General features: G+C 34.0%; 1 protein-coding gene across 1 annotated transcript; it reads right to left on the bottom strand.

The window, feature by feature from the left end:
* Positions 1 to 2,389: 2,389 nt before the first annotated feature.
* On the bottom strand, positions 2,390 to 12,069 carry MGAT4C (MGAT4 family member C). Its single transcript, XM_061205831.1, has 3 exons — positions 11,923 to 12,069; positions 6,105 to 6,252; positions 2,390 to 3,531 (listed from the first exon to the last, which is right to left on the bottom strand). Exons 1-3 carry the CDS (start codon positions 12,067 to 12,069, stop codon positions 2,390 to 2,392), a joined length of 1,437 nt encoding a protein of 478 aa, XP_061061814.1.
* Positions 12,070 to 15,009: the final 2,940 nt, after the last annotated feature.

The following is a 15,009-nucleotide window of genomic DNA, read 5'->3' as shown; positions in this document are numbered from 1 at the left end:
AATGGAGAAGTTTTCTTTGTCAAAGTCTTTCCTTAGAAAGCTGACCCACAGTCAACCTGTAAAGAAAACATAGAGACAGTCTTAGGTGATTGATCAGCTTAGTCAAACCCAGTTTTAGTAATGAAAGGATCAAATTTAAGATGAAATGTGATCCCTTTGGTTCACATTAGCATTTGTAATTCTCCAGCAAACATCCAATTTCACTGTTACCTTAAGTAATCTTTCTTGAAGCATTTTCCAGAAGTTGATGTCAATGGCTGGTCTTTGGAAACACTCCCAGAAGAATATGTAAAAGTTTACAACTCACCTCATGGAGTCTACCTAGGTCTTGGTATTATATGTCTTTGTTGTGTACCTTTTATCATTGAAAGTGCAGAAAAGTTATTTCTGATTTCTGAGATATGCGTAGAATACTATATATATGATTAGCCAGTTAATAAAAGAGGGTGAGAAAAGCCAAGAAAATAGAATATTTTTAAGTGTCTGGCAAGCATCCTCCAAATGAAAGCAAAGGTTATTACCGTTAGTTTAGCTTAGTTTAGTTTAGTTTAGTGGCAGTATTCATCTTTTCTTTGGACTTTAAGACTTAGATGTGTCACAGAATATTAATACTTATAGGTTCATTGTTTTCTCTATCTAACACTATAGCAACTGGGTGCAAAGAAAATACACAGTAGCTATTGTATCAATAAAAGAAAATATTTCCCAATTTTTAAATCTGAGTTTCTAATTTAATTGATTTGAATAGAATTAATAAAATACTTTCCATTCATTTTTTGGACTGTATCATACCAGTGAGTCCTAAGGATTTTGTTTCAGGATGGAAGCAAGAACAAGAGGAATTCCTTATTCCTTCTCATTATCCCAAGTCTAATATTTCTCTCTCTTGCGCTCTCTCTCCATATATATATATATATATATATATTTGTCTATATAATAGTATATTTGAGTCTTTCCATAAACATCCATGAAGTACTCTTTATTTCTCTTCGTAATAAACCCCTTCACCTTTGCTGTTTGCCAAAAAATAAAAGGATGAGACAAGCTCAGGACATTCTGAAAAAACAATGATTTTAGGATGCACTAAGGTGTCCTGAATTGCTTTAATGCGCCCATGGTGTGGATACTATTGTCAAGTCCCTCACGGTAAAATTTTGACAAGTTTGCTTACCATTTGGGTGCATATACCACAAGAGCATCATTTAGCACACTTTAGGATTATTTTACAGAATGATAACATGACTTACAGAAGAATTATACAAGCTATTTCTGATAGAATAACTTATTATCTGATTATTATCTGGTACTCACGTACCAGAGAACCAAAAGCATAAATTATGTGAAGACCAATCTCTACATAAGGGAAAGAACATTGTCTGGATATCAGAATATCTGATCTCTCATTCTAGCTTTGCTATGAACTAGCTCTGTGTGTAGAAGAAGTGACTGATTTCTGTTTCTTACTTCTGTCCTTCATAAGATGTCCATTTGAACTCCAAAAAAGTATATGATAAATCACAATGGTTTCAATCATATGAATTTTAATACAAAACATATAAAATCAATTTCAAAAATTTTCTGCATATACTGAAAATGTTCTTTAAGAATGGACTAACTATAAGCCTTCTTTAATTTCTTCTGTTAAATGCAGGTACCCAATGGAACCTGAAAATATTGAGCATAACTTCTTCTTTGCAAAAGGGAAACTAGAAAAAGACTGCTTCCCACAGAAAATTTATTGACAATAGGTGTTCAAGTTTTTATACATTGAACAATGTCCCCTTTTATATAATCAGGGGAAGATATTTTTTAAAAGTCTTTCTTTTTTCTTTCCATCACCCCACCTACACACAAAATTCTGTTGTAAAGACATCACTTCTATAAGGAGGTATTCATTGTAGATGTACAGAAGTCTATGGAAACCTAAGTTTACAAGAAAAAAAAAAACTATCATTCTAACCAACTGCATAGTCACAGAGATGCTTAATAAAAGTTATCTGATGATATAATGAAGTCACTTCTTAACTAAGTGCATACAGTGGCAACTATTTTTCAAGATTCACCATCCAACAAACTACATTTTCTCATTTGAATTCCTTCGTGTCACTTTTTGACATTCAGATGAAATTTTGAAAGTAATATGATAACATTAAAATATAAACAAAAGTAGCATTAACTGTGAACTGATACTCAACTTCAGAAGTTAAAATAAATGTGTGTATTAGAGTAAAAGTATGCTGACAATGTGTAAATCAAAACTGCCAAAATGAGTTTTTCAACATCTGATCCATTGTTTTCCCTCCAGAGGATAAAGGGAGCAAAAGAGGAAGGTAGCCAAAAAGGAAACAGGAAGACCTGCTTCAGTAACTGGACATATTGATTTAATTGGCTAAGAAGTCCAAATGCTAATACTCCTAATAATCAGCCATTCTTTTTGTGTTTTGGTAACATATATCCTCATACAATGTATATCAAATGGAATTTTTTGATTTACATCAGATACTTCAAAGTTTCCATTTTTGAATTCCCCTAGTCTTATGTAAGTAACACATTGTCTATTTTGTTTAAAATATCTAATATCTCCCCCAACATCTAGGGCTCCATGATGCAAAATGTCATTTTGTCGATCTTCCGTTCCAGTATTCACTTTAATTCTTTTGATTACAATCGGATTTTCAAATATAATCACAAAGACATCTCCTGTTGATGGTGATTTTCCCCAAAAGTATTCATCAACACTACTATAAGCCTTGCTTGCATCATAATTTTCAAAAACACTCATGTTGGTATATAGACTTGCAGGAGGGTTATCTGGGATATCAAATGGCTCCTCTTCAAAATCATCATCTTTCAGCTTATTCTCAGTTCCTTTATATGATGAGTAATAACCCATGTGCTGAAAGAGAGATGGTTTAAAACGAATCACATTTTTCTGAGCCAACAGACCGCGGAAATGAGTCAGTAGCCAATCACAAGGCATTTCTTGATAAAACATTAATAAAAAATGTGCCAAACGTGGGAGATCATGAGAATGATAAAGTTTTCCAATATAGCCAAGCTTAGAGAACTCAAGGGTTACCCAGTAAGTTCCTTCTAGGGATGTAATGACTTTCTTGATGGCAGTAAAGAAATTTTTTGAACAGCGAACATCATCTTCAAGCATTACATAATAGTCTGAAATATTGGCACAAAAATTAAGCAAAAAAGCATAATCTACATTTTGCTTGGAACGAAATCTCACTCTGTCTTCTGGATCATTGTAATTTCTTTTAAGGCCACTCAGGATTGGGTAATATTCCTCTGGAGCATGTATAACCATTAATCTTCCTGCAATAATATGGTGGGCAAATTTCTGTGTAATATCCTGTAACATGACCTCACGCCAGGATGAATTAAAGTCAGCTAGATGAACCACCACTGAAATTTCCTTCAACTCTTCGTAGCTGGATTGCTCAAAAATTGACTTGATTGTCTCAAGTAAATAATTTCCTTTTTTTCGTCTCACTGATGAAAGTCCAATTGTAAGAAACCCTGAACAAAAGAATTCAGAAGGAAGACAAATTAAATGTGACATTAGGTTTTGAATAACATAGAAAAAAAGAAAAAAAGTTCTTTTCTCTTTAAGCCTGCTACTCTATTAAGTAAATCTAAGTGACTGATTATATATAGAACATTTTGTCATTAAAGACTTGTGCTAAATATTTAAAGGCTATAGTACTTTATATATAATTGATATTTTCTATGGAAAAACTGCATCTTAAGCACAATGATGTATGAGCTCTATTGCTGTAAACATTTGTTTATGAAATAGGATATATGGTTTAAAGTGTTCTGCAGCTTAATGTTCTCATATATGCCCAGTAGAGAAGATAGATATTTAAATAACATTGACACTGTTTTTTTTTTTTAAAAAAAACCTGCAAAAGGGATAGGAATTCATCCAGTTAAGAATGACAAACTAGTCTCAAATGATGAAAAAGAAAATTAAGGGTCACTCATTCTTTTAATCATCTTTAAGTTTTTCATAGAAAACATGCTATATATTTTCATCTTTCTTTAATCACTGTTATTATCTTGTACCAGAATAATTCATAACTGGACTTCACAATTTTATTTTGAAATTTATCTAGTATGTTAATTAGAATGAAAACAATATCATAAGCTATTTTTGAAAACCTGCATTATTGCTTAAACATATGATGTATTGTTCTAAGACATAAACATTACTGATTTCTTTATTGTAAAACACATTTTGTAGTAATTTTGTCTGGTGAAATTTTTATTCAGATATTTAAAACCTAAAATTAGAAATTAGATATTTTTAGAGAATAAAATAAAACCCTGTGAAATGGCAGTTCACCTCTGAGAAGCGTTAGATGTCTTCTAATTAAAATGTTTTCACTTTTTAAAGCTCTCATTCTCACCATGACGCAGAACTGAATAAAATTTCAGAACCACCATTAGGAAAATAGGGAAATGTTTATATTCACCAAGATCACTGTTTCAAGACAGACACCTATATGATTTGATTTGCACGATACTGAAAAAGCCCCTTCCAAGAAAAATCTGTTTTTACTAGTCTATTAGAGAGGTAGAAATTTACATGTTTCATTGAAATACCTGGGCTTACCATCCCATCTTCTACTGAAAAGCTAACATATGTTACAATTTAACTCAAGCCACCAGCTCTCATTAATACTCAATAACAGCCAATACTTATAGAATACTTTCTACATAAAAGGCAAAAGTCTGAGTATTTTACATGTAATATGCATCTTGAATATTCAAAACAGTCTTTTGAGATAGCTTTGCACTTATCAACATTCCTGTTTTATAGATAAGGAAACTAAGTCACAGTGAGATGAGGAAACTCGTGCAAGGTGTAATACCTAGTAAGTAGTGTGTAAGAGCAGTAGACATTTGAAATGGAAGAAAGAAAGATCTAAAGAAAGCTGAATTGTTACAATTTCCTCAACCTGGTGATCACAAACTCATTTGCATAAACACTTCTTAGCAGGGAACTCAATTTTTGTGGTCTCCACACGATCTACTAAGAAGTTCATGATATCACGGTGTATCACTTATTCTAAAACTCATATTCTTCACACAGAAATATTTTAAAATCAGGTTGTATATCACAACTGATGGCATCTTACAACTTAAAACTGATAACGCTTGTACTTTCTCAGTGGTGCATCAATTAGATCATGATACTTTCTGTAATCTATAATGTCTGGAAATCCATGAAATGTAGTATGTTACGTCTTGGATCCAAAGTGTCTGTAGTGGATTGAACAGTTTCCTCCAAAATTTCATGTCTACCTGGAACTTCAGACTGTGACCTCATTTGGAAATAGTCTTTGAAGATGTAATTAGTTAAGGATCTCGAGATGAAATCGTATCAGATTCAGATTAGGCCCTAAATTCAATGACTAGTGTCCTTATAAAAATAGGAGAGGACACAGAGAGACAGAGAGACAAAGGGACGAAGGCCATGTGAAGATAGTGGCAGTGATTGCAGTTTTGTTGCCACAAACTAAGGAATGCCACGAGCGACCAGAAACTGAAAGAGGCAAGGAAGGATTCCCCCCTACACGGAATGTGGTGCTGCCAGCACCTTGGTTTCAGACTTCTGGCTTCCAGAAACATGAGAGAATAAATTTCTGTTGTTTTAAACCACCTAGTTTGTGATATTTGTTATGGTATCTTAGGAAACGAATATAATGACTTTCACTACTTCAAGCTGGTGGCATGTCATAAAAACCAAACCAATGTTTGAAACTGTATTACTATGGGAATAATTATTTTTAAAAGCTAACTTAAAAAATTTAAAGTCAATTGATTTTTCCTACTCTCTCTACATGGTACTATAGCAAACTGTTAAAAAGTTCATGTCACAATTAGGCATTTAATTTTTTTGTTGTTATTAATGGAATTGGATCGGTGAATAATTGCAATTTGTGAAGAAACACTGAACTATTTCCCAAAGAATATATTATATTAGTCAAACCCATAAACTTTTATTGTTATACAGATGAAGAAAGTTATCATTTTAAAACAAAATATTTTATTGTTCTTGATTTTAAAAGTCTAAGGATACTTACGCTTTCTTTGTAAAGGCATAACAGCTAAGAAGCGATAGGTGACATTGATGGCTCCTGAGAAATTAGATAAATCTTTGAAAGTATGCACATAGCGTTCAGGATTCAGTTGATGTGTAGATGTTTCCCTTACAAGTTGTTTGTCTCCTTCCTGAATGCCAAGAAGAAGGCAGAGAAAACAAATAAATAATAGATGGTCATGGATTAAATAAACTTTCTCCTTACACAATAAATATATGGGTCTGATATATAACATGGGTATTATATAAATCTCAGTTACTGGCACCACAAGCTGTAGATAATTATCTTTAACCTGAATTCCTACCTAGAGTCTCTGTTCCAGGTATATTCCACTTTTTATACTATGCTTACAATTGCTTTTCTACAGCATACATCAATAGTGGCATTCTCTTGATAATAATAACAAAAAATCTCTATTTGAAACTCCCACTGCCTTCACGTTAAAATTCAAATTCTTTACAATAATTTAAGGATCTTAAAACTTGACAGTAATCTCTTTTACAGTTTCATGTAAAGCTAATTCTCACTAGATTCCCCATATTTGAGTCATATTAAACTATTTACTCTTCTTCAAGCCCTGTCCAATAAAAGACCACACATTATTTCTATGATTTTGAAATTTTAGGAATGATTAGGAGGATGCAGCAGTGAACATAATAGTTGGAGTCTGGATAACTTATTAATCAAAAAGTTTTAGTCAGTCACTTATGTGGCCACTATAATCGAAGGCTGTTGAGAATGGACAGCCATGGTCCTTGTGACATGGTCGTATTTTTTTCAAATGTCTTCAAGATAACTCAATTAGGATACATTTGTACAAAGTCTTCAAGGAAATGTCTTTAGACCTTATACTAGTCTTTTCCATGATGTTTTCTTGTTGCTCGTGGGTGTAGAGGGGGAGGGGGAGTATTCCGATGGAGGTGAAGTTTGGTCCTTTTTTATTTAAGACCCTCATTATCGATCTGATAATGGAATTATGTCATTCAGTCTTCAGGATGGTTTATATTCAAGAAAACGTTCATATTCAGCTTTAAAAATATCCTGTTAACCACTAATTGCTTTGTTTTATCTCCCTTTGATATAAGTTCAGTTGTAGATTTTGATTATCTAATCACCATTTGATCAAGCCTCTATTGGTTATACATTACTAGCAAAATGATGACTTGCTTGGCTTTTGTATATGGTTTAGTACCACTGGTAGAATATTAGGGCAACTAATTAGAAAGAAATGTTTCTTTTTTGGCAAAGTGTCTATTGTGCTGTGTGAGTTATGTGGATATTTCTGCTATTCAGTATAGGAATGGCAGGTCAGGCATAGGCATGCCATTAAAACTACAGAGAAAGTGAATGCATTAAATAAACTTGGTCCTCATGTTTTTGGCTGTGGTCAATAAAACTTTAATCAATTAAACCTTGTTCTAAAATATTAGAAATGATGCAAATACAAACTTTACCTCAATTGGAACATTCACTACTTTGTGTCAAATTAAAATATAAATGGAAAAGTTGACTACCTCAAACTTTTAAATCTATGACGGGGCTGAGATTGTCTTAGAATAAAAATTGAGAGTAGTGAACCCTGACTGGGAAGAGCTATCAATCTGGTCCTTGACAAATGAAGATTCATTCTGAATATCTTTTCTGTATATTCAATTATGTTTAGGAACCTATAGTTGCTCTTTAATACCGTATTTCTATATTTTATATTGACGATGATTTAGACAAAGAAAAAATACTTTAGTCTGATTTATAATGTATTTGCCATCTGTAAAATTATAGAGTTTCAAAATACATGATATTAAACTTTGGAGGCTAGTTAGCTTATAAATGTACTCATTGAATAGCCATTGAATTCTGATTATTTTAAATTCATTGCACATAAATATTTTCACCTTTGTATTTCTGAAAACCTAAAAAACATCACGAAAGTTTTCAAATGAACAAGTTTAGGATTTCTAAAAGGTAACCAGAGACTCAGTTCTGCATCAGCTACTTTAATAGTAATGTAATGGTGTACACAGTCAATAGGGTGTAGAAGAAATATCTATAAAAATCACAGTAGTCACAACACTGAATTGATTTTACCATTCTGGTCTCATGTGATATCACATTCTAAAGGAAGTGCAGGATACTGAATATCTCTTTAAGAATTCTATCGTGAACACGTAAAAATCCAGACTTTTTCTGTGATAAGATAGAGTACATTCATCCTGTTTGAAGGACATAACATGATACAAAATGAAATGAAACTTATATGAAAGCACTTTATTAAATTCTCAAGAACAGGTTTCTTTACACTTTTCAGCATAAATAAATCATGCAACTTTCACCTGAGTCTGTCTTGTTGGCTGCTTTCCAGAAGCATCTACCCGAACAGCCAGACTCTCCCTGGATACCTTCTTTCTGTAGCTACTATGCTGTAGTGTATTTCTCAGTAATAAGACAAAGCTTCATGGCAATCATTTTCTGGATAGGAAGGCAATTCAATGGACTAGCTACAGACTAAATATATACCCTAGTGGCTACTTTGAAGATGCTCACAGCCGAGAGGCTAAGTTGATTGGACATGCAGTGTCTCTTCTACTTAGTTTGCCTTGTAATACTATTTGTCTCTTACACTGAACTTGGCTTTCTTTCCCACTGAAAGGCACATAAGCCCCTAACATGTAAGCAATAAACTAAACTGTTACATGCCCAGATTTGGGGGCCACTGATAGATTTTCTAGCAAGAAGAGTAGAATAGATGTGCTAAATAACTCCAGAGACCTTACTACCGTAATTGTTTATCTGATTTCTCTGAATTATAACTATTATTTCTCCCTGATTTAAGAAAAACAGAAAAAGAATAACCTGCTAATGTCTCTGCTTAGAAAATTGCATGCATTGTGATATTTTGGAGTGAAGAAAGAAAATCAAGTCAGATAATTTTAGGAAAACTGAACAAGCACAGATAAAAGGGTTGAAAAGGGAGAAGTATTAAAAAGAAACTGCATTATACCCTAGTAGGAGGCCAGTTTTCCACGGTTATTAGACATTTTTAGAAGAACAATTTTAATTTTACACAAATGATTTAATGAATATTTCAAATATTATACATATTAAGCCTTGGGATAAAATTTAGCTCAAAATGCAACTTAGGTAGAAAACATCATCTAGTAAACAGTGAAAAATTAAACTAATAAAAATATTGTCATTGAATTGTCAACATGGGGGTGTGCTTGTATTTAAAAACCATTTTAACTCACTTTTTCTAACTTAATATAAGTATTTAAAAATAATTTCTATTTTTAAAGCTAAGAAGCAAACAATCTCTTCTCTGCACCTGGGATGATTTGCAAATTTGACTAGATATATGGCTAATGTAGCAAGAAAATTTTCATTGAGAAAGTACTCTTTAGTAAGAGCTACTTCATTAAATCACACTTTTTAATTAGGTGGCTAGGACCTATGTTTAGATAGAAATGCATAAAGAGAACAATAGTGTTTGACTTTCTTATGGATATATACTCTATTACTTCTTACACATTTTATAGTGAACTTGAAGCTGTTTTATTCCAGAAAGACATAAGGATGTTTGCTGCATACAATAATCTTTGGTCTACTCAAAGTTAAATATTGAAATTTCACTTGAAAGTGTCTTATATGCATCATCATTGAGTACAACAAGCATCCTGCCAATACCATGTTTTTGATTTACAAGATGTGATATACTTCTACCAGTACATACAGATGCAAGAAATAAATTTTTATCACAAAATTAAATCATTAATCAAGAGCTCCTCTAGTTAATTTATGATCTTTAATTCTATTAATTAAAAAACAGCTGGATCAGGCTTCCCTGGTGGCGCAGTGGTTGAGAATCTGCCTGCCAATGCAGGGGACACAGGTTCGAGCCTTGGTCTGGGAAGATCCCACATGCCGCGGAGCAACTGGGCCTGTGAGCCACAACTACTGAGCCTGTGCGTCTGGAGCCTGTGCTCCGCAACAAGAGAGGCCGCGATAATGAGAGGCCCGCTCACTGCTACGAAGAGTGGCCCCCGCTCGCCGCAACTAGAGAAAGCCCTTGCACAGAAACGAAGACCCAACTCAGCCAAAAATAAATAAATAAATTTATAAAAAAAAAAAAAAAATAGCTGGATCACCTGGGCCTTGCTCTGTTGTTCTTAAATTTCATAAACCTAATAACCAGTTTAAAAAATTCTAAAATGCATATCATTAGCAAGTTTCTCCAGTTTGCTACGTTTACCTAAATCATGCCTAGTCAAATTCTATTAGCTGTGGTAACTTCAGCATTATGAATTGACTAAGGATGATAGAATGACGAGTCCACAAGATTAAGAGCTATACTTGAAAGTAAAGGCTTAGGCAGAGTCAAGATCTAGGAATGTGACAGAATTTCGCCATCAAAGAACAATGCTAACGGAAGCAAGATGCTTTACAGAAGACTTCCTAAGAGGATCTGCACAAACTTAGATCATGTGGTTGGCTCATAGGATATATTTAGAACAGTATCTGGCAAATAGTAGGTAGTTACCAAATCATGTTCAATTAATAAAACATTTTACTAGGAAATGCTCTTTGTAGTTATTGTCAGATTGTCTCTAGCTAAGATATTAATTGAAACTTTTAGCCTGCTTGTATGATAGAATGTATTTTCAGGTCCTCTATTTGTCCAAAGGCTTTGATTTTCTGAAATGTGTGAACAGGAATAATTGCATAAAGATTAGAATTTCCCCAGATATCTTAAGCTCAATTCAGATAGAAAAAGTGAATTACTCTCCATATTACTTTCATATTACTCTCATCAGATATGAAATTATATAATTATAACAAAAATGAATAATAGAAACAATTTGAGTTCTCACAATTAGTCAGAATGTGTCCTTTTGCATACTTTCATAATTCACTTAAAATTCATTCATAAATTATCTACTAATTTTACCTTTTTTAAACTATTGAATAGCTTTCACATAATATTATATTTAGTTCTTAAGGATCTATATTACTTTTCAGTGACCGTAAATGTATAACATGGTGGTCATTTAGGGTTATTCAAAATCCAAATGAGATGTCACACATTGTAATAAAATGTTGCTTCTTAACAAAATAGCATAATTAGTATCACTAATTAGACAATGGGATTTAAAAATTTTTGATAATATAGAAAAGTAGAGAAAGTAAGGAGTAACACCTTTAAGCAAATTTTGTTTATTCTATTTACAGCAGGCCCTTGAACAACACAGGTTTTAACTGTGCAGTTCCACTTATAAGTGGATTGTTTTCCAATAAATACGTAATACACTACACGACCTGAGGTTGGCTGAATCTGCTGATGCAGAAGTGTGGATATGGAGAGCCAACTGTAAAGTTATACCCAGATTTTTTTGAGTGCCTGGAGGGTCAGTGCCCCTAAAACACACATTGTTAAACAGTCAACTGTATTTCAAATCAAAGCTCAAAAATTACAATGATTTTATGCAATATTAATTCAGATGGGGATGATAGCTAACTTATTTGGAATTAGAGATACATATTTGAACCACTATATATATATATATATATATATATATATATATATATATAGCATTAAAGAAAACATTGCAACATAAACCAAAACAATTGTGATGTTGGTAATATATAATTAATATAAAAAGTAGCTAGATAGAAAATATACATGTTATAATTTTGCTTAAACTAAGGCCATTTCAATAGCCTGGGACTGAAGTTAGGTTACAAGTGGACTGTCTGGTCCGACTTAGGCCTTATTCTGAACAAAAAATAATCAACCTTCAAGACTTACCATAACGTAGCTATCTTCAATGTACAAGTTCATAAACAGAAGAAAAATAACAAGAACCCCCAAGAATGAGACCGTAGAACGTTTTCGCAGGCATCGCATTTTATCTAGTGTATCAAAAATATGTTTCACTTGGTGAAATTTAAACATTCTCTCCTGTGGCAAAGAGGCACAAAATTATTAACAATTAATTTTGTATGCAAATATTTCTTCATCATATCAGTCAAATCCAGGCCTTTATAAAATCTCACTATTCAAATCTTGGAACCAAAATTGTTTCCAATTTCACAATAAATTTGGCACAGGCTATTAATACATTAACAGAAGGATAATGCAGTGGTTTATATTGATGTAGAGTAAGTAAAAATGAAAAGCACAGTTATTTCTGAACAAATAAACATTGGTAACAATAATGTAAGAAAATAATAGTACTTTGATGAGAAAGAATACAAATTAAAGAGAAAAGCAAACATTAAGGTAACATCTACCTCCTCATATTATAATGTAATGAAAATGAAAGACACTAGAAGTAGGGGCCTAACACTGATCTCAGAGTAGGTGCACTGAAAAGAGTGGTGGGGAGAAAATCTGGGTGAAAGAAAGAGAAGTGACAAAGGAAGTGAAAGTTTTGGGGGTGAGCCCACACATATATTTGAGTTATAATTGCTTTGTTTATTTTTCCAGTAATTCTTGCTAAATCAGAGTAAATCCTGGAGTGGCATATCGACATTGCCTTGCTTGATCTACTACCTAGAAGTCTGGCAGTTTATAATGATTTATGGACTACAAAAAGGCAAAATTGGAGTCAGCAAGATTAGTGGAGGCCCAGTGATTTTCCATTTCACTCTTCTACATTTTGTGATCTGCTCCAATTACAAATTCATTTAGATTACCATTTTTAAAAAAATATAAATATCTGGGATGATCAAAAGACCAGTGGAATCATATTTTGTCAAAAATCAACTATAATCTGGAAATTGTGCCTTGTTATGTACTAAGTCTCCCTGGGTTCAGCTTTAGGAGGAAGTATTTATGGGCTTAAAGAACTTCAGGAGGTGAAAAGGCCTGTACCCCAAACCCTTACAACAATGTCTAAGAAATAGCCAGCTAATGATGTCTCTTTAATGAGTTAACGCAAGAAAGCATTTATGAATCCTTGTAAATTATAGGAAAGAATATTAGGAATTGGGAGAAAGGAATGTTATAAGAATTAATGCCCATTTCCTTTGGCCATATTTTTCTCTAGGGTTATTTCTTCTTGTTGATTTTTAGGAGTTTTAAATATATGTGTAGGGATGCACACATATATACTAATCTTTGCTCACGTTGAAAATATCTAAATATCTTTCCCAAGCACTTCTTGTATTTTCTCCTTTTTGGTATGATGTTTGCAGTGTAGTGGTTTTTATGTCAAATTTATTTCATGGATGTGGACTTTTTTTGTACAATGCTTAAAAAAAATCCTTCCCTATCTTGATGTCATATGGGCAGTCTCATTTATTTTCTTCTGGGATTTTTTGTTTTTCATAGATAGATTTTTTTTTTTTTTTAGTATACCTGTAATTTATCTTTGTATCTTTTATGATATAGTGGAATAATTTATTTTATCTTTTCTATACGGAGAGCTGATGATCTGCTCACAGTGCATTGGCATAACTACTATTCATACCACCACTCCTAATTTCAAGGGTGTGGGCAAGCATACTCTCCTATGTACATAGAAATATAGAAGAACTGGGTAATGGTAAACATTAATACTGTATACCAGACTATACATTGAATCATCTCTCTTTTGGTTCGTGATGCCAATTTTAGAATAGGGTCACTTTCTAACTTGCATTTATGGGTCAAAAATGTATTTACAGACTCATCATTTATAACCTTTTTCAATAAGAAAATACATACATAGCACTTTTGAACCAAAATATTATAAGTGAAATTCTGTTGTCTGGTTCTATATTCTGTACTGTACTGTAATCTGGTCCTGATTCTACAGATAAAATATTCTATTTGTAAAAGATTTTTATCTGGATTTGGGTGCAGGATAAGGTGCCCCTTCATGTTCACTGCAGTTGTAACCTAAGGATGCCTAGGAAGGATAAGAAGCAGGATTAAAGCTACGGACTCTCCATCTGGGTGGCTAATTTCAAGAGAATGATGTTCTGGTAGGGCCTCCAGACCCTGAGGAGCTGGAGGGGATACCTACTGGGTGCAGATTCTGGATGCAGCTGAGATCTGTTAGCACAAATGCTTGTGAGTCTGGATGCTTAAGGCAGGAATCTCAGGGTCATCTGAGAGGAACCGTTTTGGAGTAGGGTCTGGTGTAGGGCTTATCTGTTTATAGTCAGTGGCCGGTCCCAGAACCCTGGTGCTGCCCTCTATATTTTAGGAGGTGCTGGATTCAGGTCCAGGAAAGAATGCCCCAGGCACACTCACGTGCAGATGCCTGAGGGTTTGGCTGGAAGAGGCGGAATTGAGGCAATTCAGGACCTATCCTGGGGGGTACCATGGATTAGTAGAAAGCTTTACGTTACACGTTCTGGTTCCAAAGAGGGCTGAAATATGGACTCAGATCTGTGAGCATGAATATAAAAGCATTGAGGATGGATGTTCCAGGGCCCCAAGTTGGTTGAGAGACTGGGTTAAAGGCACATATTCTGAGCCTCGGGATGGCTTGAAGAATTTGAGAAGGGGCATTCTAGTAGAACAGGTGCTTTTGGGAGGGATTCTCAGCTGCAGCGTCTAGTTCTGTGAAGGACAGAGCAATGCGGGTGCCTGGGCACACGCTTGAGTGTTCGCTGGGAGCAGGCTTTCAGAACCCATCAACTATGTAGCAGGCCTGAGCCCTCAAGTCAAGCTACTACTGGAGGAAACTCGGCCAGATAGCCTGTGCACAAATGCTTGAACTTCCCATCCTGGCTCATGGCCACACATCCTTGGTGTATGTCTTCACCTCCACCCAGGTTCAACTCACCGGAGACTCTCCACATCAATGTCAGAGCTCTTAGAACCACGACTCCACATTGCCCATGGATTTTTCTCATGATTTGTCATCAGGAGTTATTTCAGCATACACGTGAAGGTGTTTTC

This window comes from Eubalaena glacialis, chromosome 11 (assembly GCF_028564815.1).
Source record: "Eubalaena glacialis isolate mEubGla1 chromosome 11, mEubGla1.1.hap2.+ XY, whole genome shotgun sequence".
NCBI lineage: Eukaryota > Metazoa > Chordata > Mammalia > Artiodactyla > Balaenidae > Eubalaena > Eubalaena glacialis.
The sequence above is the reverse complement of the archived record's forward strand: the minus strand, read 5'-3'. Positions and strand labels throughout refer to the sequence as shown.

Coding starts and splice junctions, on each gene's coding strand:
- MGAT4C (XM_061205831.1), bottom strand. CDS start 12,069: ATGTTTAAATTTCACCAAGTGAAACATATTTTTGATACACTAGATAAA. Junction 6,253..11,922: donor TTGAAGATAGCTACGTTATG/GTAAGTCTTGAA, acceptor CTTGGCATTCAG/GAAGGAGACAAACAACTTGT. Junction 3,532..6,104: donor TATGCCTTTACAAAGAAAGC/GTAAGTATCCTT, acceptor TCTTTTGTTCAG/GGTTTCTTACAATTGGACTT.